This window comes from Tachypleus tridentatus, chromosome 13, assembly GCF_004210375.1.
Source record: "Tachypleus tridentatus isolate NWPU-2018 chromosome 13, ASM421037v1, whole genome shotgun sequence".
Taxonomy (NCBI): domain Eukaryota; kingdom Metazoa; phylum Arthropoda; class Merostomata; order Xiphosura; family Limulidae; genus Tachypleus; species Tachypleus tridentatus.
Window position 1 is genome coordinate 20087458 of NC_134837.1, and position 25318 is coordinate 20112775.

General features: G+C 34.6%; 1 protein-coding gene across 2 annotated transcripts in view; it reads left to right on the forward strand.

The window, feature by feature from the left end:
• The first annotated feature begins 8233 nt into the window (after window positions 1-8233).
• The window catches only part of LOC143239052 (gamma-tubulin complex component 4-like), a 403661-nt gene continuing 386576 nt past the window's right edge, over window positions 8234-25318 (forward strand). Inside the window, exons 1-3 of one of the 2 annotated variants that reach the window (XM_076479839.1) lie at window positions 8234-8419; window positions 11376-11490; window positions 24638-24783. In XM_076479839.1, coding sequence (XP_076335954.1) covers window positions 8345-8419; window positions 11376-11490; window positions 24638-24783 — 336 coding nt within the window. In that variant the 5' untranslated portion in view covers window positions 8234-8344. The remainder of the gene's footprint in view (window positions 8420-11375; window positions 11491-24637; window positions 24784-25318) is intronic. The other variant, XM_076479838.1, reaches the window with a different exon arrangement.

Genomic DNA, 25318 nt, shown 5'->3' on the forward strand with positions numbered 1-25318 from the left:
TTAGGTATTAATAATGGAAAATGTACTGGACCAGTCCTGACTAAATGCATTTACAGCTAGAGCTAATGGATGTGGTTCAGGAGTTCTAAAAGACAGAAGCTTGATGTTGTGATATGTTGCAAGAGCAATGATGAGAGGGATACTCAAACAAGAGCAAAGTCACTGGAAACCCTGAGGATTGAGGGACCACTAAATGGAAAAATCTTGTCAGGCTGTGGGAGGCAAGCTGTGGCAAGTTTGGGCACCAAAAAAATCTTGTAAAAAATGGGACCATAAGAGAAGGTATAAGGTGAGACTGAGTGCCACTGTTGATAAATATAGGGTTTATTTTTAATTTTGGGTAAAGCCACATGAGGGCTATCTGCATTAGCCATCCCTAATTTAGCAGTGAAAGACTAGAAGAAAGTCAGGTAGTCATCATCATCCACTGTCAACTTTTTCATCAGTGAACATTGCAATTGACTATCACATAATAACACTCCTATAGCTGAAAGGGTGAACATTTTTGGTGGGATTAGGTATCTGTACCCATGACCCTCAGATTTGAGGCAAGCACCCTAACCATGCTGGGTGTAAATATTCCAAACCACAGTTAAGTTGTTTATACAGATCATAACTAAACACCCATACATAACTGTAAGAAAATGATCCAAAACTCAATATTCATTGATTCCACCAACAGTTCCAAGATACTGATATGAATGGTCACCAGACAAATAGACCATCAACCTGTAATCTCAGGAGAGTTGAGATAAGCACCCTACCCCAAGGGACCCTTCTCCTACCTTTAACCTGAAAACAAATACCCAATGACATCTGGTTTTGGAATGTAGTTTATCCACCATATACTATCTAACATGCCCTAGACACACTACACAAATAGCATTCCTTTGGACATGATGCAGGTTCTCGGCCATGCTTGTATATTCCATCCATTATAATACTATCTCACTTTTCTTTATGGACAAAAATGTTACCCTGTAACAGATATGTAGTGGTCTCCCATGAGTGTGTTTTTACCTGTACCATTCCATGGTACAAGGTGTCACACTCCATAGATTCCTTTGGAGGATTCCCAAAGGGAACTTATCTAGTTAAAATTTGCTCTTGTCCTTATAAGCACTCTCTGCCAAGTTGAGGTTGCCAAAGAACCCCATGGACTCTTCCTAACAACTATCTTTACCCACCTATAACATCATCTAAAAGGGATGTTGTCATCAAGTGCCTGCAGTGTAAAAAATATGCCATTATTTTTAAGTTCTGGCCTGCTTCAACTGAGCCAAGCTGACTATCCATATTGCTGGAAATTACCTACCTGGTTATTTGAAGTGTGCCATTTGACATTAACTATGAAGAAATCAAAGAAGTGCTTGCTACTTAGGAGATCATCCCAATCAATTTAGAGTGAATCACATCATTCAGGACTGAACTCTCCACTCTTCTAGTTGTATTCACAATTACTGACATGAATAAGGCCAAGGAAATCATCACGACTGTAATTACTTTATTCTTCACCCTTACCAAGTTGAAGTAGCCAAGCACCACAGGCCAAAGATAATTTTATCTTTCAAATATCAAAGCTTTGAGCAAATAGTGACTACCTATATGGTTCCATGCATTATGTTCAGTGCGGAGACTCTTATCCATTAATAACCTACACCAACCAACCATAATGGTTTACATACTGCATTGTACCAAGGATGTCAAAGTTCAAGCAGGTGACTACTTTGTAGCAACAGCTAGCACTTCAATCACCAGTATCACCAAGAAGACCTTACACATTAGAGATCCACTCATCATAAAACCAGCTAACACTTCATCCAGCCAAGAGCTCCAATTTCAAGCACACACTACACAGCAAAGATCATATTTTGAAGCAGTCTAAGACAAACCATTGCCTACAAATCTAATGGAGTCACCAGTAGATGTGGAAGACTTGCTTGCTACAACCACTAACATTACAGTCAATGTCATCTCCAAAGTCTGTGCCAATTTCCTAGGACAAGATACTATTGCCTTGAAGGTCTGCAATCCTGCTGTCTGCTACTTCCAGACTAGCCAGTTCAGTAATCTAATAACCTTGGGTTATGTTCTGGAATGATGTCAGGCAGCCCGTTAGGACAAAGGGTAACTGTTGTATTTCTACACTTTAATTTTTTTTTAATTTAGTATTTAAAAATAGCTACTTTTTAAATATTAATACATAGGGCAGGCTTTGCTATGAAACATCAGCAAATGAAGATATCATAAGTATTAACAAAATGTTATTCAATACACACAGTAATTTTAATATTATTGGATATAAAATATATCACAAAACTAGTCTTACACTGCTAAATTAGGGACAGCTAGCACAGATAGCCCTCGAGTAGTACATTTTTAAAATTGTTTCCTTTTTTTTTTTTCATCCAGGGGTGCCTAACTCAGTTCAAAAGTGGGTAGATAAAAAAAAAGAAAAACTGAGCATAGCATTATTTATATACTTTATATTGTTAGTATTGTTTTATGTAAATACCAAGAATAACAAGTGCAAAATATTTGAATGTAAGAATAATTAGTTTTTTGGCATTATAAATCTGGTTTAGGTTAAATTTATGAAGTTAAACATAATAAATAAATAAATAATTTACAATTTACAGTTAAAAACAAAGTTAATTGGAATGGTCCTTCTCATGGTATAGGATCTAAAGATCCAATGGCCAAACCTTTTAACTTATTTCTGAGTTTTCTTATCATTATGGGGCCTGATTTACTGAATTCTGCCCTGGGCTCCAAAATGATTAAAACTATTTTCATTTTTTCGTTTACATTTTTTCTGAAGCCCTTGTGTAGCTTTTGACTTACTCTTCCATATTTAGTTAGCACTTATGTGAACAACTAAAACTGCATCATTGCCAATCCCCTTCATTATATCTCTTGCTCTCAGTTATGTCTTCCACCTGTGCCAATGGTAGCATAATATAATTTTTTCTCCCTATTTATCCCACAGACTATTCTATCCAAATGTCATGTGAAGAAATTATCTAAAATTACAATCTCTTTAAATTCATAATTCCTTTTACTTTTCTTCCCTACAGTTACTCGTCTGCATAAGCCAAGGGCTGAAGTCTGTTGCTTAATAGGATAGAACCTTTACAATAATTGCACTTGATCTATAAAAGGTTCAGTAACTGCAGCAAAGTTTAGAATTAACCAGTTGTGCCAGGTATACCAAAGAATGTGCTTAAATCTTAGCAGTGGCCTGTAGTTGGGAGGTCTATAACAGATTTCACTTTTTCATTATTATTTGTATTCCTTCAGAAAACAGTTAAATCACTTCCGATTGACAAAATGTGCTCTTGGAAAATTTTATAGCAAGATTAGTTGTAAGTATCTCATAGAAAAGAACAACATTTCCTTGTCTTTTATGTGTTGTTCAAATGTGAATTAAAACACTATAATGTTATTAGTTAGCCTTGGAACATTCTGTTACTCCTGTCTTTGGAATATGGCAGGTGCACTTGTAAGACCAAATGGCATCATCACTTTAAGTTAATCAAACCACTTATTCGGTATGAGAGTACTTATATTTCGATCTTTTTTGACAAGACAAGAAGTAGAGGATTCAATTAACTCATCACGAAGCATATCATGTGACACTTGTAATTAAATGGAATAATAACGATAAGTGTACTAAATACTGTCATGGTTACAATACTATGTTCAGAAAAAATTCACGATGCCTGGTTTATTGTTAAAAGAATCGACTTATTTCAACACAAAATTGTTTTAATTGTCCGCAAGTTTTACCATTTAAATGTGAACATCGTAAATCAAATCAGTATCCTTTCAGTTTCGAAGTCATGCCTAACAGATGGCACATTTAATTCAAAACATTTTTGAAGAAGTTAAGAGTTGCTTCATTTTGCTAAATGAAGTCTATTCCAACGAGATACAGCCAAATCTTTGACAACAACAAAACATTGGTCCATAATACTATTTGTAACTGATAGTTTGCTTTAAAATATCTTAATGGTTGACAGTTTATCATTCTATCTGAAAGATACATGTTACCCGTGTTCCAATTTGAAGTGTTTGTTTGTTTTACAATTTCGCGCAAAGCTGCACTAGCCGTCCCTAATTTACAAGTAAAAGACTAGAGGCAAGGCAGATATTAATTATCATTCCCTGCCAACTGTTGGGCTACTCTTTAACCAACGAATAATGATATTGACTGACCGTAACATTATAACTCCTCCTAGCTTAAAGGACGAACATGTTTGGTGTAGTGGGGATTCGAACCTGCTACCTTCCTATTACAAAACTAGCGTCCTAACCAACTGGCCATCCTATCTTATAATACATGTACTGTTGTAGATACTATGTTACGATCATTGTTTTCTTCAGGTCTTTACAGGTGACCAGTAACTCCGTAAACGAAAAGTTTTAAATCGATGGTTGCTTGGAAATAAAACAAGAAAGCATCTTTAACAATCCTTACGAACGCTTGAAACAAGGAAAGTTCCAGAACAGGATACAGAGTAAAATATACGTTAGTCAATTTTGTGAAAGACTTGGAGAGGCTGTCCAGTTATTTTACCAAGATACTTTTTAAGGGACGAATTCGTTGACACGTAACTAATTTAAATATGCTAAATTATATGATAATTAGCTTGAAGCAAAGGAAATGTACATCTTCAAAGGAAGTTCTTCAGCTGCTTTAACCAATAGGTTTGAAATGATACACGAGAAAGAAGTATCCAAACGTTTGTAAATATTGTTATACACATTTATTTGTTGTACTGTAACGCGACCTTTGATTTAGAACTTTTTCATTTACGGATTTGCTGTTCAGGTATGTGATACATGAAGAAGGGCATTGCCTGAAACATTGTATATACAATAATATATATTATGAAATATATATATATATATACATAATTAACATTTGTTATCTTCGGTAGTATAGCATACGACATACTTCTTTTCTTCACCTTGAAAACAGCTTAGCAGAATGAACACTGAAGAGTTGTTAGACAACGAGTTACATAGAATGGAAAAATAAAAGTCGGAAAGAATAAGTGTTTCAAATATAACTTCAAATAAAATATTAACAGTAACAGAAGGTAAAAGCCTGTGAGGAATACCAATGTCTCTCAAGGGAAGTTGTATATATAACTTTGTTATAATCTAAAAACAATCCGAAACAATAATAAATTAAAAAATAATAACGGAGGTTAAGACTGACAGACGGTGTATCTCCACCGCAATGTGGATTCTACTTCACAGTCACCTCCAACATCTAGGGTACATTTTATACCCCACGTTATAGCTTGTACCCTGGGATCTTTTTAATTATTGAAGGATTTTTTTGTTTATTATTTTTGTTTCGGCTTGTTTTTAGGTTATAACAAACTAATATAATTAGTCAGAGGTTTGGATTTGCTGTTTCAACGCAGTCCTTCCTTCAGTTTGTGTTTACTTAACTTTATTACTAATAATTTTCTCTAAAAATATATATATATTGTGTATGTTTGGCAAATAAGGTCATTACAGTCCATACTGAAAGGAATTAACAGCTGCTAGTCAGAAAAGAATACAGAGCCCAACCATATCAAAGGAACAACAAAGAGCTGATCAAATATTTAAAGAAACATTTAGCTAGATTTGTTGGGAGAAGCTCAGATGGAGATATTCCATGTGTCAGAAATGAGATTAGAAGTTCGTTATTTTTGGAATATCGTCTACGAACTTATAGGTTTATTGTAGAAAACACTGCAGTATGTTGATCAGCATTGGTTCTACAAAGATTCAGAAAAGGTACCAGTATGATATGAGGAATGAAAAACTATCATTTTTGAATTTTTTTTTCTCTTCTTAAGGTGCCACCCAATGGTGCACTAGTAACTTTAAAGATTTATAACGTTAAAAGGGCCTGGCATGGCCAAGCGCGTAAGGCGTGCGACTCGTAATCCGAGGGTCGCGGGTTCGAGCCCGCGTCGCGCTAAACATGCTCGCCCTCCCAACCGTGAGGGCGTATAATATGACGGTCAATCCCACTATTCGTTGATAAAAGAGTAGCCCAAGAGTTGGCGGTGGGTGGTGATGACTAGCTGTCTTCCCTCTAGTCTTACACTGCTAAATTAGGGACGGCTAGCACAGATAGCCCCCGAGTAGCTTTGTGCGAAATTCCAAAAAAACTAAACAAAAACAAATTATAACGTTAAAAATCGGGCTACGACATTTATTGTGGACTCAGTACACTTAGCCTACTTATTGTATAACTGTGCAGAAAAGTGACTGAAGTTTTACGATTGGAAAGGGAATTGTTAATGTTGATTCGTTTTCTTTCTTCGTATTTAATGGTGAGAAAGGAAGGATTAGGGTATATAGTTATAAATTATGACACCGTAGAAATAATATTCAACTAAAACAGTTTTATTTATTTTTTACCATTTTATATCTTTCAAATGTGGAGGATAGAGTACATTTAAGAGAGTTTAAGATAAATTCTTAAATGGTAAGAGCTGATTTTGAGCTTTGTTTTTGAAAGTCTACTATAACATAATATTAACGGATAATAAGGGACATTTTGATTAATCTAGGCATTATTACATACTAAATTAAACTAAACACTGAAAATCCAAAGCTTGTTCTTATAATGTAAATATTTCCCTTAAAATACCTGAAATTCGCAGCATCTACCATATCTGAAGGCAACGATATCCAAAAAACAATCAACATGCTAAATACTTTAGCTATCTTAAATTTTATTCCCATAGTTTTATCATTCATACCGTTAAATACGAAAAACGGAGATTCATCAACACTATCAATTGCCTTAACAATCTTAAATACATTAATCACATTTCTCTTAATTCTTCAGAAACCTTAACTTAACCTTTTATGACAACCTTTCTATCCAACTAGCAATCCTCTGAATCCTTTCCAATGTTTAATGTAATTTATAAGGTTAGGAATCCAAGACTGAAAACTGTATTCTAAATATGGCCTAAACAACGACCTACACAATGATATTATAGCTTATCTCTACGTGTATTCAGTAATTGTTAGATGTATTCGTAAATCCTATTTGTCCTGCCAGTAGCAAGAACTCACTGCTTGGATTAATTAAGAAACTGATGAACCAGAACATTAAGATATTTGTTTTCAATAACACTGTTAAGGTTATTCCTATGAAATTTATACTCATAATTTAAATTGTGAAATCCCACATGCATCACCTTGTATTTGTTATAATTAAAAGTCATCTGCTGTTTTTTCGCCTGAGTAATGAATAAAGCAAATAGTTTCGTGAAGTTATATCATCTTCCACACGCCATCAACACCCAAAACCTTAATGTCTTCGGCAAATGAAAACAATCCACTGACTATTTTTTCATATAAATCAAAGAAGAGAAAAGATCATAACACTGAGATCTGAGGGTTTCACACTCGTGACATTAATCCAGTTTGACTGAACTTCATTATAATAATCTGCTTTCTTCCGTCCAATCAACCTATTCTCCCCAACCTGAAAAAGTACTTTGTAATAGCCTTATTAGGTGACCCCTTGTTACGTATTTTCTGAAAATATGGATATATCAAATGCACACCAACACACCCTTACCTTTATCTGTATGAGCAGTAATCTTTTTAAAGAATACCAAAAGATTAGTCAGGTAGGAATTTTCTTGCAGACTAACCAACGAAATCCCAAACTTCAATTCAGTTGACAATCTAAATAAATGAATAGGGGTCTGGCATGGCTAGGTGGTTAAAGCGCTCGACTCGTAATTTGAGGGTCGCGGGTTCGAATCCTCGTCGCAACAAACCGTCGCCCTTTCAGCCGTGGGGGCGTTATAATGTCATGGTCAATCCCACTATTCGTTGGTAAAGGCGGTGGGTGGTGATGACTAGCTTCCTTTCCTAGTCTTACACTTCTAAATTAGGAACTTCTAAATTTCACAGAAAACCCTTGTGCGAAATTAAAAAAACAAAACAAAACAGTGAACCAGTAGGTCCCTCGTTTTTTTTATGTTAGCAGATATTAAGCTCCAGAAATTAATGAAATCACGCAGTACTAGGTAACTTATAATAATTTGCGGAAAGTAAAAATAGAGTTTCCAGGGGTACATTACTGACAAAGTTATTTCCCATTTCTTTAAGAAATTTAAAAATGTAAATAAATAATAAGAAAATTAAGTATCGTCACAACGGGACACTGAATTTTGCAGGTAGCGTTCTATTTTACGCGCTTAACTCATCGTGAGATGGCTCTGTGTACGACTAAATAATAATAAATAAGAGTGTTGCTATTGGTAAAGTCTATACAATTTGATAATTAATTATTAGGAAGGTAAAAATGTTTCACGAATTACTATTTGCGTTGCATGGGTTCACTGGAAATATTTTTGTTTTAGAAGGTGGAAGGATATGCGTATGTATTTTATTTTACTTTTTGTAATTCACTTGTAACTTTTATGATTATTTCTCATTTACTTATTAAAAACATTATCGTATGACACTTCTAATTATTTTGTAATGGGACAGCTGGTTCGTGTGCTAAGTGGGTGGCATGAAAAGAATATACTTGCTGCTGGATTGATAAATCTCATCTTATAACAAGTCAATACATTATCTATATGAGTAAAGAAAGTTAAAAGAATACTAATATATTCTGTAAATACTCTTAGGTCATGTTATAATACTATAATTTCAATGCTTCTATCTTTATTTCTTGTAATGTGATTGACGTGAAAAATAAAAGTAGAAGCAACACTTCTATTTTTTACTAAAACTAAACAACTATGATTATAATAGTATTTAGAAAAAATTAGCTATGGTAAACACAATGCCTCTCTTCAAAATTTTTTGAAAAATATTTGTTCTGTCATAAGCAACTATATTGTCATTTAAATATCAACACATCTTTACCAGAAGAATACTAGCTTTTAAAAAAATAAATAATTGATTCAGTAACAAGTTTGTTATAAGAGCTGCAAGTATTGTAAATACTTTGATGAATACAAGTCTGTGAAGTTTAGATGTATTATTAGAGTATATTGAAATAGCTAAGGCACAGAAACTTATCAAGGTAGTGTTTGTTTGACACTGTATTGTTGTATTTGTTCAAAAATAATCAGTTATTGGCTGAGGCCTTAAATGAATCATTGTATATACTCCATCTGTGTTAATTTCTTGAAACCTCTTAAAAGCTTTTCGACTACTTAATAGCTCAATCACATAAAAACACTGGTTGTTTCATCTTGATACTATATAACGATGTAAAGATGTCTGGCCGTGTTTTGTTAATTTCTGAAAAAAATGGAGGAGAATTTATACTCTTACTCTTCTAGATATTTACCTTCTTATAAAAGTATTAAATAATAACATTTATTAATTTCTACTAAAATAAATAAAAATATGGGGGGTTGACAATTCTACTTTACTGTTTGCTCATACAACATTAAAGGATATAGTCATTAATTCTTGAAAACGTTCAGGCAAATTTGACTTCTTTTTTTTCTAGGTCTATAACTGCTTGTACAGTTCTTAGTGTATAGAAAACAAAATGAATGGGTGGTCTGACCTACCTGGAATTTCTCCTAGATCTGTACCTGCTTCTACTCATTCAAGATATACAGTTATGCAATCATTAATTAGGAATGCAAAAAGAATAGAAAAACAGCAAGCTTACACTGTATTTAACACTTAAGTAGCTGGAGCATTGATGCTGCTAACCAGTTGCCTTTCAGCAGCTCAAAAGTTGTGACAGTGGCAGGTATCTGTAGAAGTTTTGTAATAACAAAGGCAGAGTAACCAGGCTTAATATAAATGGAAATTGAACATCAGATCCTTAAATCACAAGTTATCATGCAATTATGGAGCTTTGAGATCAACAGTATATAAACATAATGACAATATTTCAGCAACTAGGGCATTTGAAATGAATAGAAACCCTAATTTTGATTAGTTAATTGTTTTTGAGACAATAAATATAATCATGTTTTTGATTAATCACTTAGTCTACAAGACACTAATTAGTTTAATTGCTGTTTACTGGTAGCTTATTAAATTGCTGTGGTGTAGTACATGGAGTTTTATTCTATTTAACATTCATTATATTTTGAAAAACTGTGCAAGGAAACCTTTAGAAACAGACAAGGAACATCAGTTTGATTTGTTTTTGGTCATATTCCAAAAAGGAGTTTATTTTGTTGGCCTTGGTGCTTTTCTAGTTCTGGTTAAAATAGATTTTATTTTGAAGTTTCTTATTTTATTTTAAAATATATTAATAGGAATTGAAATAGCCATAATTATTTGTACCTGCTCTTAGTTGTAATGTTCCCACCCATTCCCTCCTCCAGAAATACTTACTATTATAGGCTTAAGTACATATTCTATAAAGATATATTCTACACTCGCTATAATAAACTAAAGTAGGTGGCAGTGAATTTTACTGACACCATGTTAATAATTTAATGTAGTTGTTTAATAATTTTATAAGAAAACTAAATGGTTCAGTTCATAAATGAGTTGCACCATTGTGACAAGAGATTTAAATAAAATTACAATATTATCTCAGAATTAGTAAGACCATATGGAATATGATTTGAATAGTATACTTACATTATTTTCTTTGTGTAATTTAATGAAACATTTTTATAACTAATGTGTTGTAACATTGGTCTGTTGTTAGCAAGTTCTCTCAGATTATGTGTTAAAAGTAATTCAAAGTCTACTCCACATAATAATAACAAATTAGTTTATTTTCTCACCATTTGTTTATAAACTTGTACATGTTGTAATTTGCAGGGTGTAGTCTTGAATAACTTTACATATGACAAATGGAAATACCTCAAGTAGCATAGAAAAAAAATAATCTCACATGTGAAACTTCATGGTTGATCATTCACATAACAAGAAATCAAACAAATCACTGACAAAAATGCAGACTGACTGATTAACTTTAAGGTGACCTATGAAGGTCAAAACATTATTCTCTCCTTATCAATAAAAGTGTTAATACCCATACCAGCCATTCTGAGATTCATTTTTAATTGAAGTGGGTTTCTTGTCATCAAGAATTTTGTGACATCAATTTCGAATATTCTAGGCTTACTCTAATTTGCTTGATTTTAGCATCATATACTTTTTAACTTGCGAACAAATTATAAAATAAAAATGTAGTTTATAACAAATAAAAAAATTAATAAAGATTTTCTGTTGTTCTCTTTACATACATAAAATTTTTGCATGATTTCTTACTGAACAAATTATAAAATAAAAATGTAGTTTATAACAAATAAAAAAAATTAATAAAGATTTTCTGTTGTTCTCTTTACATACATAAAATTTTTGCATGATTTCTTACTGATCATTTAAACTTTTAGGTTTTGAAAGATCTTTCTTTCCTGCATCCTGGAGAGATAGAAGTCCTTAATAGACTTTGTTTGCTGGGAACCAGCTACAGATATTTCCAAAACTTCATTTCTTCTCCAACAGATGGTAATATAAAAAAGTTTAAAAATAAGTGATGATCAGATATTGTATTTAATCTCCATTGTAAAATTACATGAAATTTGATTCTTTTACTTAAATTTTCTTTTTTCTCAGTATATATATATATAGTTTAGGGTGATTTGTTTTTCATTCTTCAGGATCATAATTGGAAATGTATTCTAGTGAAGTATAAGTTTTTTGTTTTGTTACGGCTATCTCTATGAAAAATAGTGTGAGTTCACTTTATTCACAGTGAGACAAGAGCATTGCCAAACTTTTGAGATGATACCTCACCTCTCCATGCAGAATAGCTAGATCCTTCACATATCTGCAAATGTGTTTTGTGTGTCACTTGTCTTGTGCCAACTTCCACCGCATTATCATATGTTTAATGTGAAGTGCACTAGCATGATGATGTCATCATGCAATGATAACCCTGCACTGATAGGAGGATAAAAGAACCTCCTTGCATTGTAGCTCCCCTTACACACTAACACTGAAAACTACTGCATTCTTTTTCTTAGCATTGTCTAGAGTTGATGTATTTTAAGATTGTCAGTCAGTTGCTTGTGACTTACAATGGTCTCCTACTGACTTAAAGTTTATTTCAATTACCCTGGTTAAGCATTTGTGATTCATATAAACACCAATTTTTAAATTTACTTTTGTTAGAAATAAAGAACTGTTGTAGTGTTTCTTGCCATAATGAATTCCTAAGTGATTATAACATGACAATGCTTCTAACATGGGACCTGTGTCTATTATGGCTACTTGGGGATTGTTGTGTATGGAGGATGTGATAGCCATTATTTAATGTGTTGTGAGTTCCTTCATGCACACTGGGCCTCTTCCTCCAGTCCATTCATTCAACTTGTGTCCCTTCTCAACAATTCAAGCATAATGAAAGTAATGATGGTTTGACTGGCTATTTCCCTCATCAGAGTTTGCTCTAGGCAAAACTTTTATCTGTGGAGGAAAATCCCCATTTTACTAGTGTATTCCTTGACATGATTTTGCAGTTATGTTCTTTTCTTTCTTTCTTCCCATTTGTGTTTTGATTGCTACTGTACTTTAGTACTTAAAATCCAAACTCAATACAACTTTGAGGGCTATGCACACTTGTACTTATATGCTTCATCCTCCTTTTCTACTTGACTCTTTTGTTCTGGTTTATAACCATTCTTCATTTCCATTTCTCAGTTTTGGAATCTCTTTCACCTAATTGGAAGAGTGAACCTCTTAACTTCTACTTCCTTTTATAATACTTAGTTTTTATGCCTTTTTATCTTTATTACTACCATCCTGCATTACTTCTCATCACTTCACTTTATGTCTGAGGCACTTTATTGCGCTTCTGAAGGGTCCTGTGGAAAGGTTCATTCTCTTCTTTTCACCACATTGACCTGTACTTCTTCTCTTTCTTTCCTTATTTGGGTCATCTGTTGTTTGGAAGGAATTCTTTCCTAGCTAATGTACATCTCTCTCACACTTATATCTGTGATCTTTGTTGGGCCTTATGTCTTCTTCTAGAAGTCTTTGTGGGTGTTCCTGACTCAATGGTGATCTGGACTGAGGTGGCCTAGCATTATTCCTCATTGTTTGTTATAATTTCTTATCTTTCTCAAACTCACTAATCTGTTCCTAGGCTTGCTGAATTCATGTCATCCCTTGCCATTCTAGCTTTGTGGCCTCCTCCTGCTTTCCAGCCTCTGAATTCTTGGTTTCAGTGCTGTTTATTATCTTGTAGGTGACTGTCCTATTGGGTCTGGCCCAGTAAGGGGACCGATCTGTCTTTCTTTGACAGCCTTTGGTATGAATTTTCACCTGACAGGTAGGTTCTTCAGGTTCTTATCTACAGCCTATCTCCTCATTTCTCTCTACCTTCCTTTCCATTACCCTTTTATCTTCAATATCTCAAGGACTTAATATCAAATCTCTTGGCCAAGAACACCATTGAGAGGGTATTAATTTCTACATTTGTTTACTACTCTCATCTTTTTGTGATTCCCCAAGAATACTAGAGACTGGCATCAGGTTATAAACATGTTAACTTTTAACTAGTTTTTTTATAATTTCTTGGTTTCATGTGTAGGACTTCCTTTCTCTTTAGTGCTTATTTTCACTTAGACTATGGATGATTAAAACTGACGTTTCAGACGCCTCCTTACACATGCTGATTAACCTGTCCTCAATACATTTTTCATTTCATACATTGGGTTTTCCATTTTCTTGCTTTACCTTTTGATATTGTGTCTGCACCTTATGTCTTATTCAGTCATGGGGAATTTGTCCACCTTGTTTATGGAATAGACTCAGGTTTCACTATTACATGAATGATTGACTTCTCTTCACTCCTTCTCTCATACCCATGTCCTCCCAATGAGGGCTGGCTTGTCCAACCTTTTAAGTCTTTTTCTTATGCTTGCCCAAAATTTGGTACAGATTAATATGTTCTGCTCTCATCTCAGTTTGATTTGGCCTTCACCACTTTGCCTATGAGCAATTTAACCAAGCTGTAAGCTTCTCTTTTATTTCTTGTACATGAGGTTTGTTTGATCTTTAGAATCTGGGTTTTCTTGAACCACTTAATCTTTTGAGCCACAAATACATGTGCCTCTTCCTGTGTAAATTTCAGGACCAGTTGAACCTTTCTTTGGACTTGTTGTCTTTAACTGTGGGCCACCTCTCTTTCTTCTCTTCTAGAGAACTTGTTTTGACTGTTTGGCCATGCCAACATCATAATGGGCATTTCTTGCCACCCCAACCAGATCTTAATCTTTTCACAGATGCTTTTTTGTCAGGCTGGGGCATGTCCCTGTAAGACTATATGATTTAGGGTGTGTGAGTTCCAGAGAATCATTCATGTTTTAGCTGCCACAACCTTGATTTCCTGTGCTTCATTAGTTGGTGTATAAGCTCTTTCTTTATCTGCCCTATTCCTGCTCTCTATTTCTCCAACTACACGGATATATTTTTTACTCATGAGTGTCATGCCTTCACTATTACTTGTGCAATTTGTATGGTCCTTTGCTTGCAGAGTTGGACTCAACATTTGTATAGCCTTTTTCTTATCTCATTCCTATTGTCCTTCATCTGTGTTAGTCTAGACATTTTTTTAAAGTTTGCCCATCAGCTATTCCCTTCCTTTGGGCCATCCTACTATGACCCATTTTTCAGCATTTTTCACATGATTGTTCAGTTTCGTATGGATTGTAGGTCTCCACTGTTACTGGTAATTTGATGGTTTTATCAGTTGTCTTTCACTTTTTATATTCCTGTCATTTTTTATCTTCCATGTTCTTCCTTAATCACCAATTCCCTTATCTTACTTGTATGCCAGATTAGAACCTTGATGTGGGTTTTACATGCTTTTTTACATACTTCAGTTAAGCTGTTGGCTTCATTTTCCTTGTACCATTCTTCTCTGAAGACATTTTTTTTCTTATCTGTGGCCACTGTAGTTCAGATATATATGTCTTTGGGGTTTCCACTTCATCTTTTGTTGTTCTTACTTCCTCCTCTATCTATAATTGCCCTTTTTTTTTTTTTTTTAAAGCTATGGTTGCTTGAATGAGTGGTCATTCTTTCCTATTTCATCACATCAGATTTATCTACCCACTGACTACCTGCAACCATCTTTTGTGCAGTTGTATTGAGTTAAGTATTTCCTAATATATCATGCATTCTTCCTGCACTGGACGAATCAATGTACAAACTAACATGTTTTCTGTGCACTTTTCCCACAACTGGATTTGGTCCAAGAGTCTGACAGTGAAGTTGAAAACAAAGTGCACTTATAGTTCCTGTGTTTTCTTCTTGCAGCTGGTGTTGGTCCATTAAGTCTGTCAGTAGAATTTAAATAAGTACTAAGTGCAGTCTGAATGTGCCCCAACTGTGTTACACATGTTGGGTCTTTGACCCCTTGTGCAAAAGTACTTGAATGCTCATGTTCTTATTCTGTCCATACCTGTGACACATGGGGCTTGTTTTCCTCTTCTTTTCTTCCAGTCTAGGTGAAGAGTGTTCCCTGAAAAGAGATATAATCTCTCATGAGTGTGCCCATATGTACCTCTGTCATTGGATGTGGGATTCAAGCAGTCTGTTTGAATAAGTGTGTATCACTCAGAAGTTAATATGTTCCTTTACTGAAAATGTATTTCTGATAAACACCTCTTCACACACTTCCTATCCTTCCTCCCCACTTCCTATGCAACTTAATGTTCCTTGTTTTGTTATAGAGTGAATATCATGAGTGCCAAAGCACAGACTGTGCTAGTACACATGTAGGTTGTGTTACTCTCTTATTGTGGATAGCTTTTGCTGCATAATAATGTCATTATGTAGTAGCACAAATCAAGAAATCTTGTGAGTTCATGTGGGAGTTGCCTAAAGGCTAGTGGCATGTAAGTCTTTAAGGTAGATGCATGGAAAAGATAGTTTTATGTGTGAGAAGTGAGTATATTTTGGAAATTCATTTTCAGGTAAAGAAAACATAACCTTTTATCTCCAATTTTTAACTCTGTGTAATAGAAGGTAACTGATGAAATCTAACTTTTCTGACTTTTGACCTATAGAACACATGGATGAGGATATGTTGCTGGCTGAGGTATCAGGTGTCATAGACCTTGTAATGTTGGGTTGGCATTACAGTCTCCTATAGCCATGAAACTTCATCAGCTATTCAAGATTCATTTTGAGCTGAGTCTTTACTGAAGGAAACTTCATCAACCTTTACTACTCCAGGCAAGCAGTTTCCTAGTGATTTAGTAGCAGGCATCTCTACCAATGCCACCTACAGTTAAGTAATAGTCAAAAAGTCCTTCATTCCTGTACTGAAACATAGGGATCCATAATTAAGGTGTCCAATTGCCAATTTTCCAGAGATTAAGTCTTCTTGAGTGTCATCTTAAACTTGGAGAGAGTCTCATTGAGCCAGAGTACAGGACTAAACCTGCATGTATAAATATTACATTGACTATTTATTGTAAGGACCTTGAAACTCATCACAGCAATGGATCAATGAAGGGCAATTAAGAGACCAGTCAAAGCATTGTGTGTGTTTATAGCAAAGGGTTTGGTGGAGGTGATAAATACTGTTTTGTCGTGAAGTGCAAATCTGCAATAAGACACAACAAAAGTATTTCCAATAAATTTGATATTATATCAGTTTTATTTCTAACTTTTTCCTGTATTTTATTCATAAGGGCTGTGTACAAAACATTCATGAAACAACATCTGTCTGTACAGGAGTATTGGGTTTCATTATATTTTTGTTCTTTGATTTTTTTTATTGGTTTGTGTGACAGGTATTTTTTATGCATATTGTAATAGTATAGGGACATTATTGAAGGGCAGATTTATGATTGTACTATTATGTGTTATGTTTTGAAATTGTTACTGTAATTATGGGCTTTATTAAAGGATTAAGTTTTTTATGTGTATAAATATTTTGCAGTGATTTACTTTGGTTGTTAATATGCTTAATTTTATTTATTGCAAAAGCAAATTTTTTTTTATTTGAGATCATTGTTAAATAATCTGTTCTTTATGCAACTCTTACCACTTTTGTAGTTAACATTTTCTCTTCTGTCTCCTATGCTTAGGTTTATTTTAGGTTGGAATTTCTGTATTTAGGCTCTCAGACATTGGAGTATTTGATCTGAAGAATACATTGAGATTTTCTACAGTGGAGTTTGTTTTCTTTGACTTACTTTCATTACTATTCTCCACTTTTTCTATTCTGTTCACCTCTTTTTCCAAAGTACTTCACCACTTCCCCAAGGGGGTTTCAGTGGACACACATACCTGTACCTTTTACACATTACACAATTTACCTTCCTCCATATCCCATCATACAAGGCTTCTTTGTTGTGATAATCTTCTTAGCAGAGATGTTGTCACATTTGCATCTCCCTGCTTCCTAAGGACTTGTGTTTGTATCCATTCCTTTTCCTACCAGTCTCTATTTGGAGATACTCCTGATACATTGGTATCAAGGGTGGAGGTCACACATTAACATTCTTCACTTACTTTCCCATCTTTCCCAACTCACTCCTACTTTAATTCCTGTGTCTCCACCCCTCTGCTTCATCTCCTCTACCAGTGTTTTCTTTTAGGTTTGTGATGAGCAATCAAATTGCTCATTGCTATGTTTTCTGTGGTCATTTGCAGAAGTGACTATCCTGACACAGTTAGCCAGGTTTATTCATGTAGGGTGTTCATTTGTTATAAACCTATAGGTTCTTCAAGTTCTGTAAGGAGTTTCCCTTCATTTTTCTCCTCCCTCCACCCCTTATCCACTTGCTCTGTTTTTTCTCTTCTCCACAAAATCTTATTTTATGTCACTATATCTCAGATGCCATTAGATATATTTTACACAAGAATAGTACAGATCAGGTATATCACACTTCTCCAAGGTTCTTTTCTTGGCTGTTCATGGTTCCCAAATTGATAAGGGATTATTATTTTATCATTCCATTTAACCTCAACTCCTTCATTGGCCTCTCCCAGTTGGCTGCATTCACTTCAGGCCTCTAAATAAGAAAAAGTCAATGACTAATTTATAACGTCATTCCTATATCTCTACAGTAATGAGACATTACCTTAATTGCCTTGAATACAGTTCAAAGAAGATGTTTTTTTTATTTTTTTTTTACTGTACTCTACCTTTTGTTCTAAGGCGTGCTTCTTAAATAAGTTTCTTTTGTGTGGTCAGAGCCCTTGATTGCCATCTTCACAAACAAGGATTGCAGTTCCATCACTATATGGATGACTGGCTACTTATAGCTCCATCTCAACAAGCCTGTCAAACTTGCACACACTTCCTTCTACAGGATGCTTCTCATGTGGTATAGCTAGTCAAACTGTAGAACTTCTATCTCAACTCCCAAACAGTATCTGATCCATTTAGATGTTTTTCAACACCTTCCTCAGCAGGACTCAATCTTCTTTGTGTTTGAGGTTGATGGAGCTCTTGGTTTCTGAGGTCGGTTTTCCTTATCTCCCTGTGCATTAGGTTCTCTGTCCTTTGAAGGCCTGGGCATGGAAGCCTCTATATCAGAGGTTCCCAAACCTTTTAGACCTGCAGAGCTTCACATCAGAAAGAAAAAAAAAACATTATAGAGCCTTAATAAAATAAAATACACTAAAAATAGAAACAATTGGTCACTAGCACCAGAGATAAAGTTTACTTCATCTTTACTTTACTTTTAGAATATAAATTTATTAATAATATCAAAATTTAAAGAAAATTTTACTTCTACTTGTTCAAAAATTTATGCTTGCAAAATTTATATCAGTAAAAGTACAGTGTGCTTATTTATTAGTGATTTAGATGGGCTTGCTTTTGTTCACAAAATAGTTCAATATTTGAAGTTATGGTTGTTACCTGTAAGTGCATATGATCTTCAGTATTATGCTTGTTTCTAAATTTGGTCTTTGTAGCTGTATACAGTGAAAATATTTACTCACAAAGATATGTTGTTGGAAAATGCACCAAAATATTCAAAGGTCTGTTACTTATTTTGGGGTATCCCATGGTCATTTGAATCTAAAATTGTGTAATTTCTTCATGCTGAACTTTTGTTTTTAGGGTTTAATCAGTTGAAGTTCTTATAAGCTATTCTTTCTCTTTCAAAGGCAAATTGTTGGTATTTGCAGAGTCAAAAAAGGGATTTTGAATTCATAGTAATTTTTCTAAATGAGGAGGGAAGTACTCCCCAATAGTTGTACACAAATTAGATATGTGCTGCAAGACTGAAACTTTTGTATCTTCACTTAAGGAAATTTCATTCACAAGTAAAAAAGCCACTGAGATTTTCAAAGCAATCAAGTTCTTCCATAAGTATACATTCACCCCAAAGTTTTAGCTTGCATTGAAGTGCTTCCATTTTACTCTGAGCTTTGAAGTATGTTATCCTTGTACCCTGTATTGTAACATTCACTTCATTTAGATAAGTGACTTTCTGTATCCAGCATTTGTCCCTTAATTTGTATGCATGTTCAAAATGGCATTCAGATAAAAAGAAACCTATTTCCTCATGCAGTTCATAAAACTGAGCAAGCACTTTCCCCAAGAAAACCATTGGACTTCAGTATGAAGCAGCAAATTTTTGGGTAAACTGCCCATATCCTCACAGAGTAAACTGAAGATCCTAACATTGAGTGGTCTTGATTTGATAAAATTAACTATTTTTATGGCACCACCCAATACCTCTTTTAAGTCTGGCATTCATTTCATTGCAAGTGCATGACGATGAAGACAGCAGTGGATACTCTCGATGTCTGGGTTTTTCTTTTTTATATGTCACTGCATCTGAAAATCTTCCAGTCATAGTTGTAGCCCCATCAATACAAATACTTGAGCAAGGCTGCCATTGGATCTCATGTTCTTCCATAAATAAATCGATCAGTTTAAATATTTCTTCGCCTCTTGTTTGAGTAGGCAAAGGTTTGCAAATTAGCATGTTATCTTCAAAACTAGCTTCATGAATATAGCAAACAAACACAAGCAGTGTTACATAACCTGTGACATCTGTTGATTAATCCATCTGAAGTGAAAAAGTTGGACTCACTTTTACTTGTCTTATTAACTTCGTTAAGCAATTTGTTGACATATCCTTGGTTTTTTGAGAAACCAAGTTGTCAGAAAAGGGGCACAGAGTTAACATTTTTAAGAAATTTCTCATCAATCGTGGATCCTACTGAATCTTTTGCGCATGGTTTTATCAAATCTTCTGCAATTGTATGAGCTTCACATGCTTTTGCTATATGGTAACTAACAAGATATGAAGCAATAAGAGCTCCTTTGTTATCCTGATGGACAAACGAACGAAATGTAGTTTTCCTTGCATTTAATTGCAAACACTTCCTTTTGAAATACTCGGAAGTTGGATGTTTAATTGGGATTGTTTGGTTTCTAGATACCGTTTTAACTTTGCTGGATGCAAACTACTGTTACTCAACACTGTTCTACATTCAACACAATATCCACTAGGTTCATCTTCATTAACCTGTCCATGTTAAACCATATTAAATAAAACTTCCATCATACTTTCTTTTCTTTCTTGTTTTGGTACTTCTTGCATCATGCTGCGTTGAAGTGCTTGTACATGACAATAATGACAATGAATTCGTTCGTATTAGGCCAAAGGAAGATTTTTACTCGTATCAGATTTATTACTGAAACATCAGTCAACCCTAGTTAATGATGTCAACTGTCTTTCAAAAGCCAGATTTAGATTAGCAGCTAAATCTCAAATGAAATGAAACATGACATCATGCAAGCGTATGACACCATAGAGCTCATTGGTACGAAGTTTGTCTAATTAAACTACAACGAATCTGACCTAACCTAACAATTACCAATTATAATTGCCATAAATGTAATTATGCTTCATATAAATATACTTTGAAATTGAAACAATTAATACTTCATCTAATTGCATAAGAATATTTCAAATTTGGAGAAGTTTTAGCTATGACGTCATGTTTCATTTTGTTCAGGAGTTAGATGCTAATCTAGATCTGGCTTTTAAAAGACAGTTGGCATCATTACCCAGGGTTGACTGATGTTTCATACAAAAATTACTGGTCTATCTTGCATCTCCAATGATGCATGTGATCTTGAGATGGTGCCATATTTACTAGCAACCAGTGGTGCCACTGTCGAAGTTAACTGAGATTGTATTAACACTTTCACTGTGAGAACTTCCCCTAAGCTAAATAAAATCATCTGGTGTTAGGCAGAATAAAATATTAAAATGCCCAATATGCAATAAACATGTTATTTTAAAGATATATTTTATTTTTTACTTTTTTGTACAGCATATTCTGATTCAATTTCATAGTTTTAGGAAAAGATATTAACATTCTCAAATTTTCTCACAGAGCCTCAGATAACTATGGCCATGTGGTTTGGGTGCCTGACTCATAATCTGAGAGTCACAGGTTTGAATCACTATCACTCCAAATATGCTTTCTCTTTCAGCTGTGGAGGTGTTATTATGTGACAGTTAATCTCGCTATTTGTTGGTAAGAGTCATCCAAGAGTTGGTAATGGGTGGTGATGACTACCCTCTGGTCTTACACTGCTAAATTAGGGATGACTAGCACAGATAGCACTTATTTATGTTTGTGCAAAATTCAAAACAAAAAAATGTGATATTTAGTGTGTGTTGCTTGATCAATGGAAATTTTGTTTCCTTCCAGTAGACTGCATGGTGGCTTGACAAAGACAACATCTCGGCTGGCATTCCTCTGCTTCTTCCTCATCTATATTTGCACCTGTAATGAACCTCCTTTACATCTCTGCTGTTTGCAGCTGTCTTTACTCTATGCTTCGAAACTTTGATCCTCACCACAGCATCTCGCCTGGGGATGTTTTCCTTCCTCAGTGGGCCATGCTTTTTAGAACAGATCTACCATTGTTCCTTTTGGTCTTCTTATCCAAACATAGTTGGATGAATTTAGTCTGCCCTTGGATGGCATTGCTGTATTCACTGGTCAGCCCATCCCATATGGATGGTTTAAAATCAGGTGACTCTGTGGGCTCTGTCACAGTTTGTTCTGGTTTGGTGGTTGAGCACAGAATCCCCTCTACAGTTTCTGTGCTCACTGATGAACTGTATGCCATTTCTCTTGCCCTGGATCACAAAGAATCTAAGCAGTACTCGAAGTATACTATTTATATTGACTCGTTTAGTTCTCTACTGGCCTGGAAATGTTTCACATTAATTCTTGACCTGTTCTTGCCAATATTCAAAACTGACTGACCCATTTCTCTTCAACATCTACTTCTGTCCAGTTCTTCTGAATACCAGGCCACATTGGTATTTGTGGGAATGAGCTTACTGACAACAAAGCTAAGTCTTTCTGCTCTGGCACTATCACTGCTGTGTCTGTTCCATACATGGACTATGATCCAGTATTTAAAGCTCAGCTCCATGCCAGTTGGCAGTCAATTTGGAGTGGGCAACGTGAAAACAAGCTTTTAGATAAAGTTCTCTATTGGACTTTAGCCATCTTATTTCTGTAAGGATTGGAAAGAGGAAGTTGCCCTAACTAGGCTATGCATTGGTCAGAGTTTTGTAACTCATTGTTTTCTTTTATCTGGGACTGATGCACCAATGTGTGGTCTGTGTGACACTCAGGTCACAATAGTTCACATTTTACTGTCATGCTGTCATTATGAATCTCGATGACAGCACCATTTTAGACATGTTTTGTCCCAAGGTTTAACCCTGATGTTGGACTATGCCATTGACATTGGTGACACTGCCCACCTTACAAATGCTTTTAGTTTTTTAAAGGCCATTGACCTTTTTAATGCTATTTAAATTTTAATTCATAAATTATACTTTATTTTTTAGCATGATTCCTTTTAACCAATTATAAAATAAAATTTGTTCTATATGAAATTAGAAAATAACCATGACTTCAAATAAATTGTAACCGGGACTGGAAAGGCTAACTTCAGGTGACTAATGCTGATGTTTCAACTTACCTGTTAGTCATCCTGGTGAGTTATAGTAATTAAAATTATACTACAGAAAGTCTTTTAAAACTAGTATTTCTTTACTTTCTCTCTTACTGCTGTAAACTAGAGTTAAAAATTGGAGTTTATGCCATTTAAGTTTTTAACTCAAAAATTAAACTTTGTTTTGTTTTAACTTGATTCCTTTTCACAAATTTTAACAATTATCTTTCTTTTAATTTTTTTACCAGTTGTTTGGTGTAGATAGCCTAGTTGCTTTGTGCCATAAAACACCAATCACCATTCCTTCCTCCAATCAACCAATCAACATTCCTTCCCCCTCCTCTTCATCTAGTGGAATACAAGAATTTTGCTACTTACCAGTTCCTGGCTACTTGGTTAGTGAATTATGGAGGCTTCCTCTTCAGTGTTACCACTTCCACTCATTTGAGGGTAGGGTGATAGTGTTCTGCTGGTGCAGATAGGAACTACTCTTCTGATGCTGCCTGGTTTTGGATTGGACAAAACTGCTGCCTGGATGTCAGTTCCTGGGTTGTCCTCACATATATGGTTTATAGAGACCCTCTTCTTACTATGAACTGGAGGAAAAACTCTTGACATGACTAGATTTTGACTGGAGTTGACCTGCCATGTTTGCATTCTGCCTTCCTGCCATTGCTCAAATGTTGTATTCTTGGGAAGCCTGATGTTGGTTGTATACTGGGTCTTGCACAGATGTGGCCTGCCCTAGTTGTCGTATGGAAGTTGGTTTTCCTTTTTGATCTTTAGGATTAAGGGAAAAATTATTAGGATCCTCCTACTGCAGAACAGAAAAAAACAGCAACAGATGCCACCTGGTTTTAGACTAGAATTGATCCACTGGATAGAGTCTGATATACATTCTAGTCAGTACACCATCTAATGCCTCCACTTGCTGATTGGATGAGCATCTTTCTTCCTCACTTAGCAACATGTATCTTTACAATGAACAAAGAGTATATCTGGTTCAGATGGGATGCAGTCTCCCATTAAGGCATCACATTCCTTGGGCTCTCTTTGGGTGCCTTCTAAAGAAGGTTAATCTAGATAATTTTTGCACTGACTCCACCACAATTTCAATGTGTTATTCTAGCTGGTATGTGAGTGGACATAAGATATTGTATCAGTAGTTAACATGTTCCTGCACTGAAAATGTGTTTACAGTAGATAATTACCTCTTCTCACAAAATTCCCATACATCCTTCTCATTCCTGGTGCATCATCTTACTAATCTTGAATTGATGAAAGTACTCTACAGCATAGAGGGAGTCAGCTATGCTAGGAAGGTGTGTCACACTCCTATTGATTTTGTGTGTTTACTTGCATGGTAAAGCACAGCTATGCTGCATATAAGTATGTGAGGATATGTTGGAGTATCAAGGCTAATGGTAAAAAGAATTACACTTAAAAAAGGTAGCACAAGTCAAGAAAATCTGTTATTTGAAACTGGCAATTATCTAGTAGGAAAACACTTCCGGTTTAGGAAAATGTTAATATTAAAAAAGATTTTATCATGATGGCTTGTTAATATTGAATTTAAACATAGGTTTTAGATCTCCATTGTAGTATAAATGTGTTATTTGTGCATTAAACAAATATAAATTAGATTGTTTTTCATCATAAAATTATTTTTTTTAACAGGATCCCAAGGACTATATTTGCAGGCTTACTGTACAGGACTGAATAAAGTTATGAATTCTTACACCCAGTGTCTTGTGGAGTTAGAAAAGGAAGTCATGACTGATCAACATATTTCTCTCTCTCACTTTCAGCATCAGCTAGACAAAGTACTGTAGTTTTTTGCTAATTAAAAACATTGTTATGTTATTTACTTCACTGAAATATACTAGGCCCACCCAGAAACCATTTACAAAGTACAACTTTTCATATTTATGGAAATAAAAATCACCCTTATTTAACTGGAAATAATACAAGATTTTCTTTACTTTTCAGTGTAAATTAATTTCTACCAGTGATTTTAATATTGTTGTAAATGTGTCCTATCTCAGAGTGAGGTCATCTTGATTATTTGCTAAGAAAAATGGGAAGTCCAGTCTGTGTAATGATAACACATTAATTTAATTCAATAACATTTCATACAGACTACATTCATTTACACAAAAGTTGTGGATGTAAGTTCACAAACAACATTTGAACAAATATACCAAGATGGAAAGTTATATTTAACTCAAATTCTATAAACAAGTTTTATATTTGTTTTTACTAATCGATCACAACCCATTGCTTTCTCGAGCTGGCCTATACTGTTGAACTAACCTACAAATTTCTGGAACTGGATTTGGTAATGACATTGGTAATCAA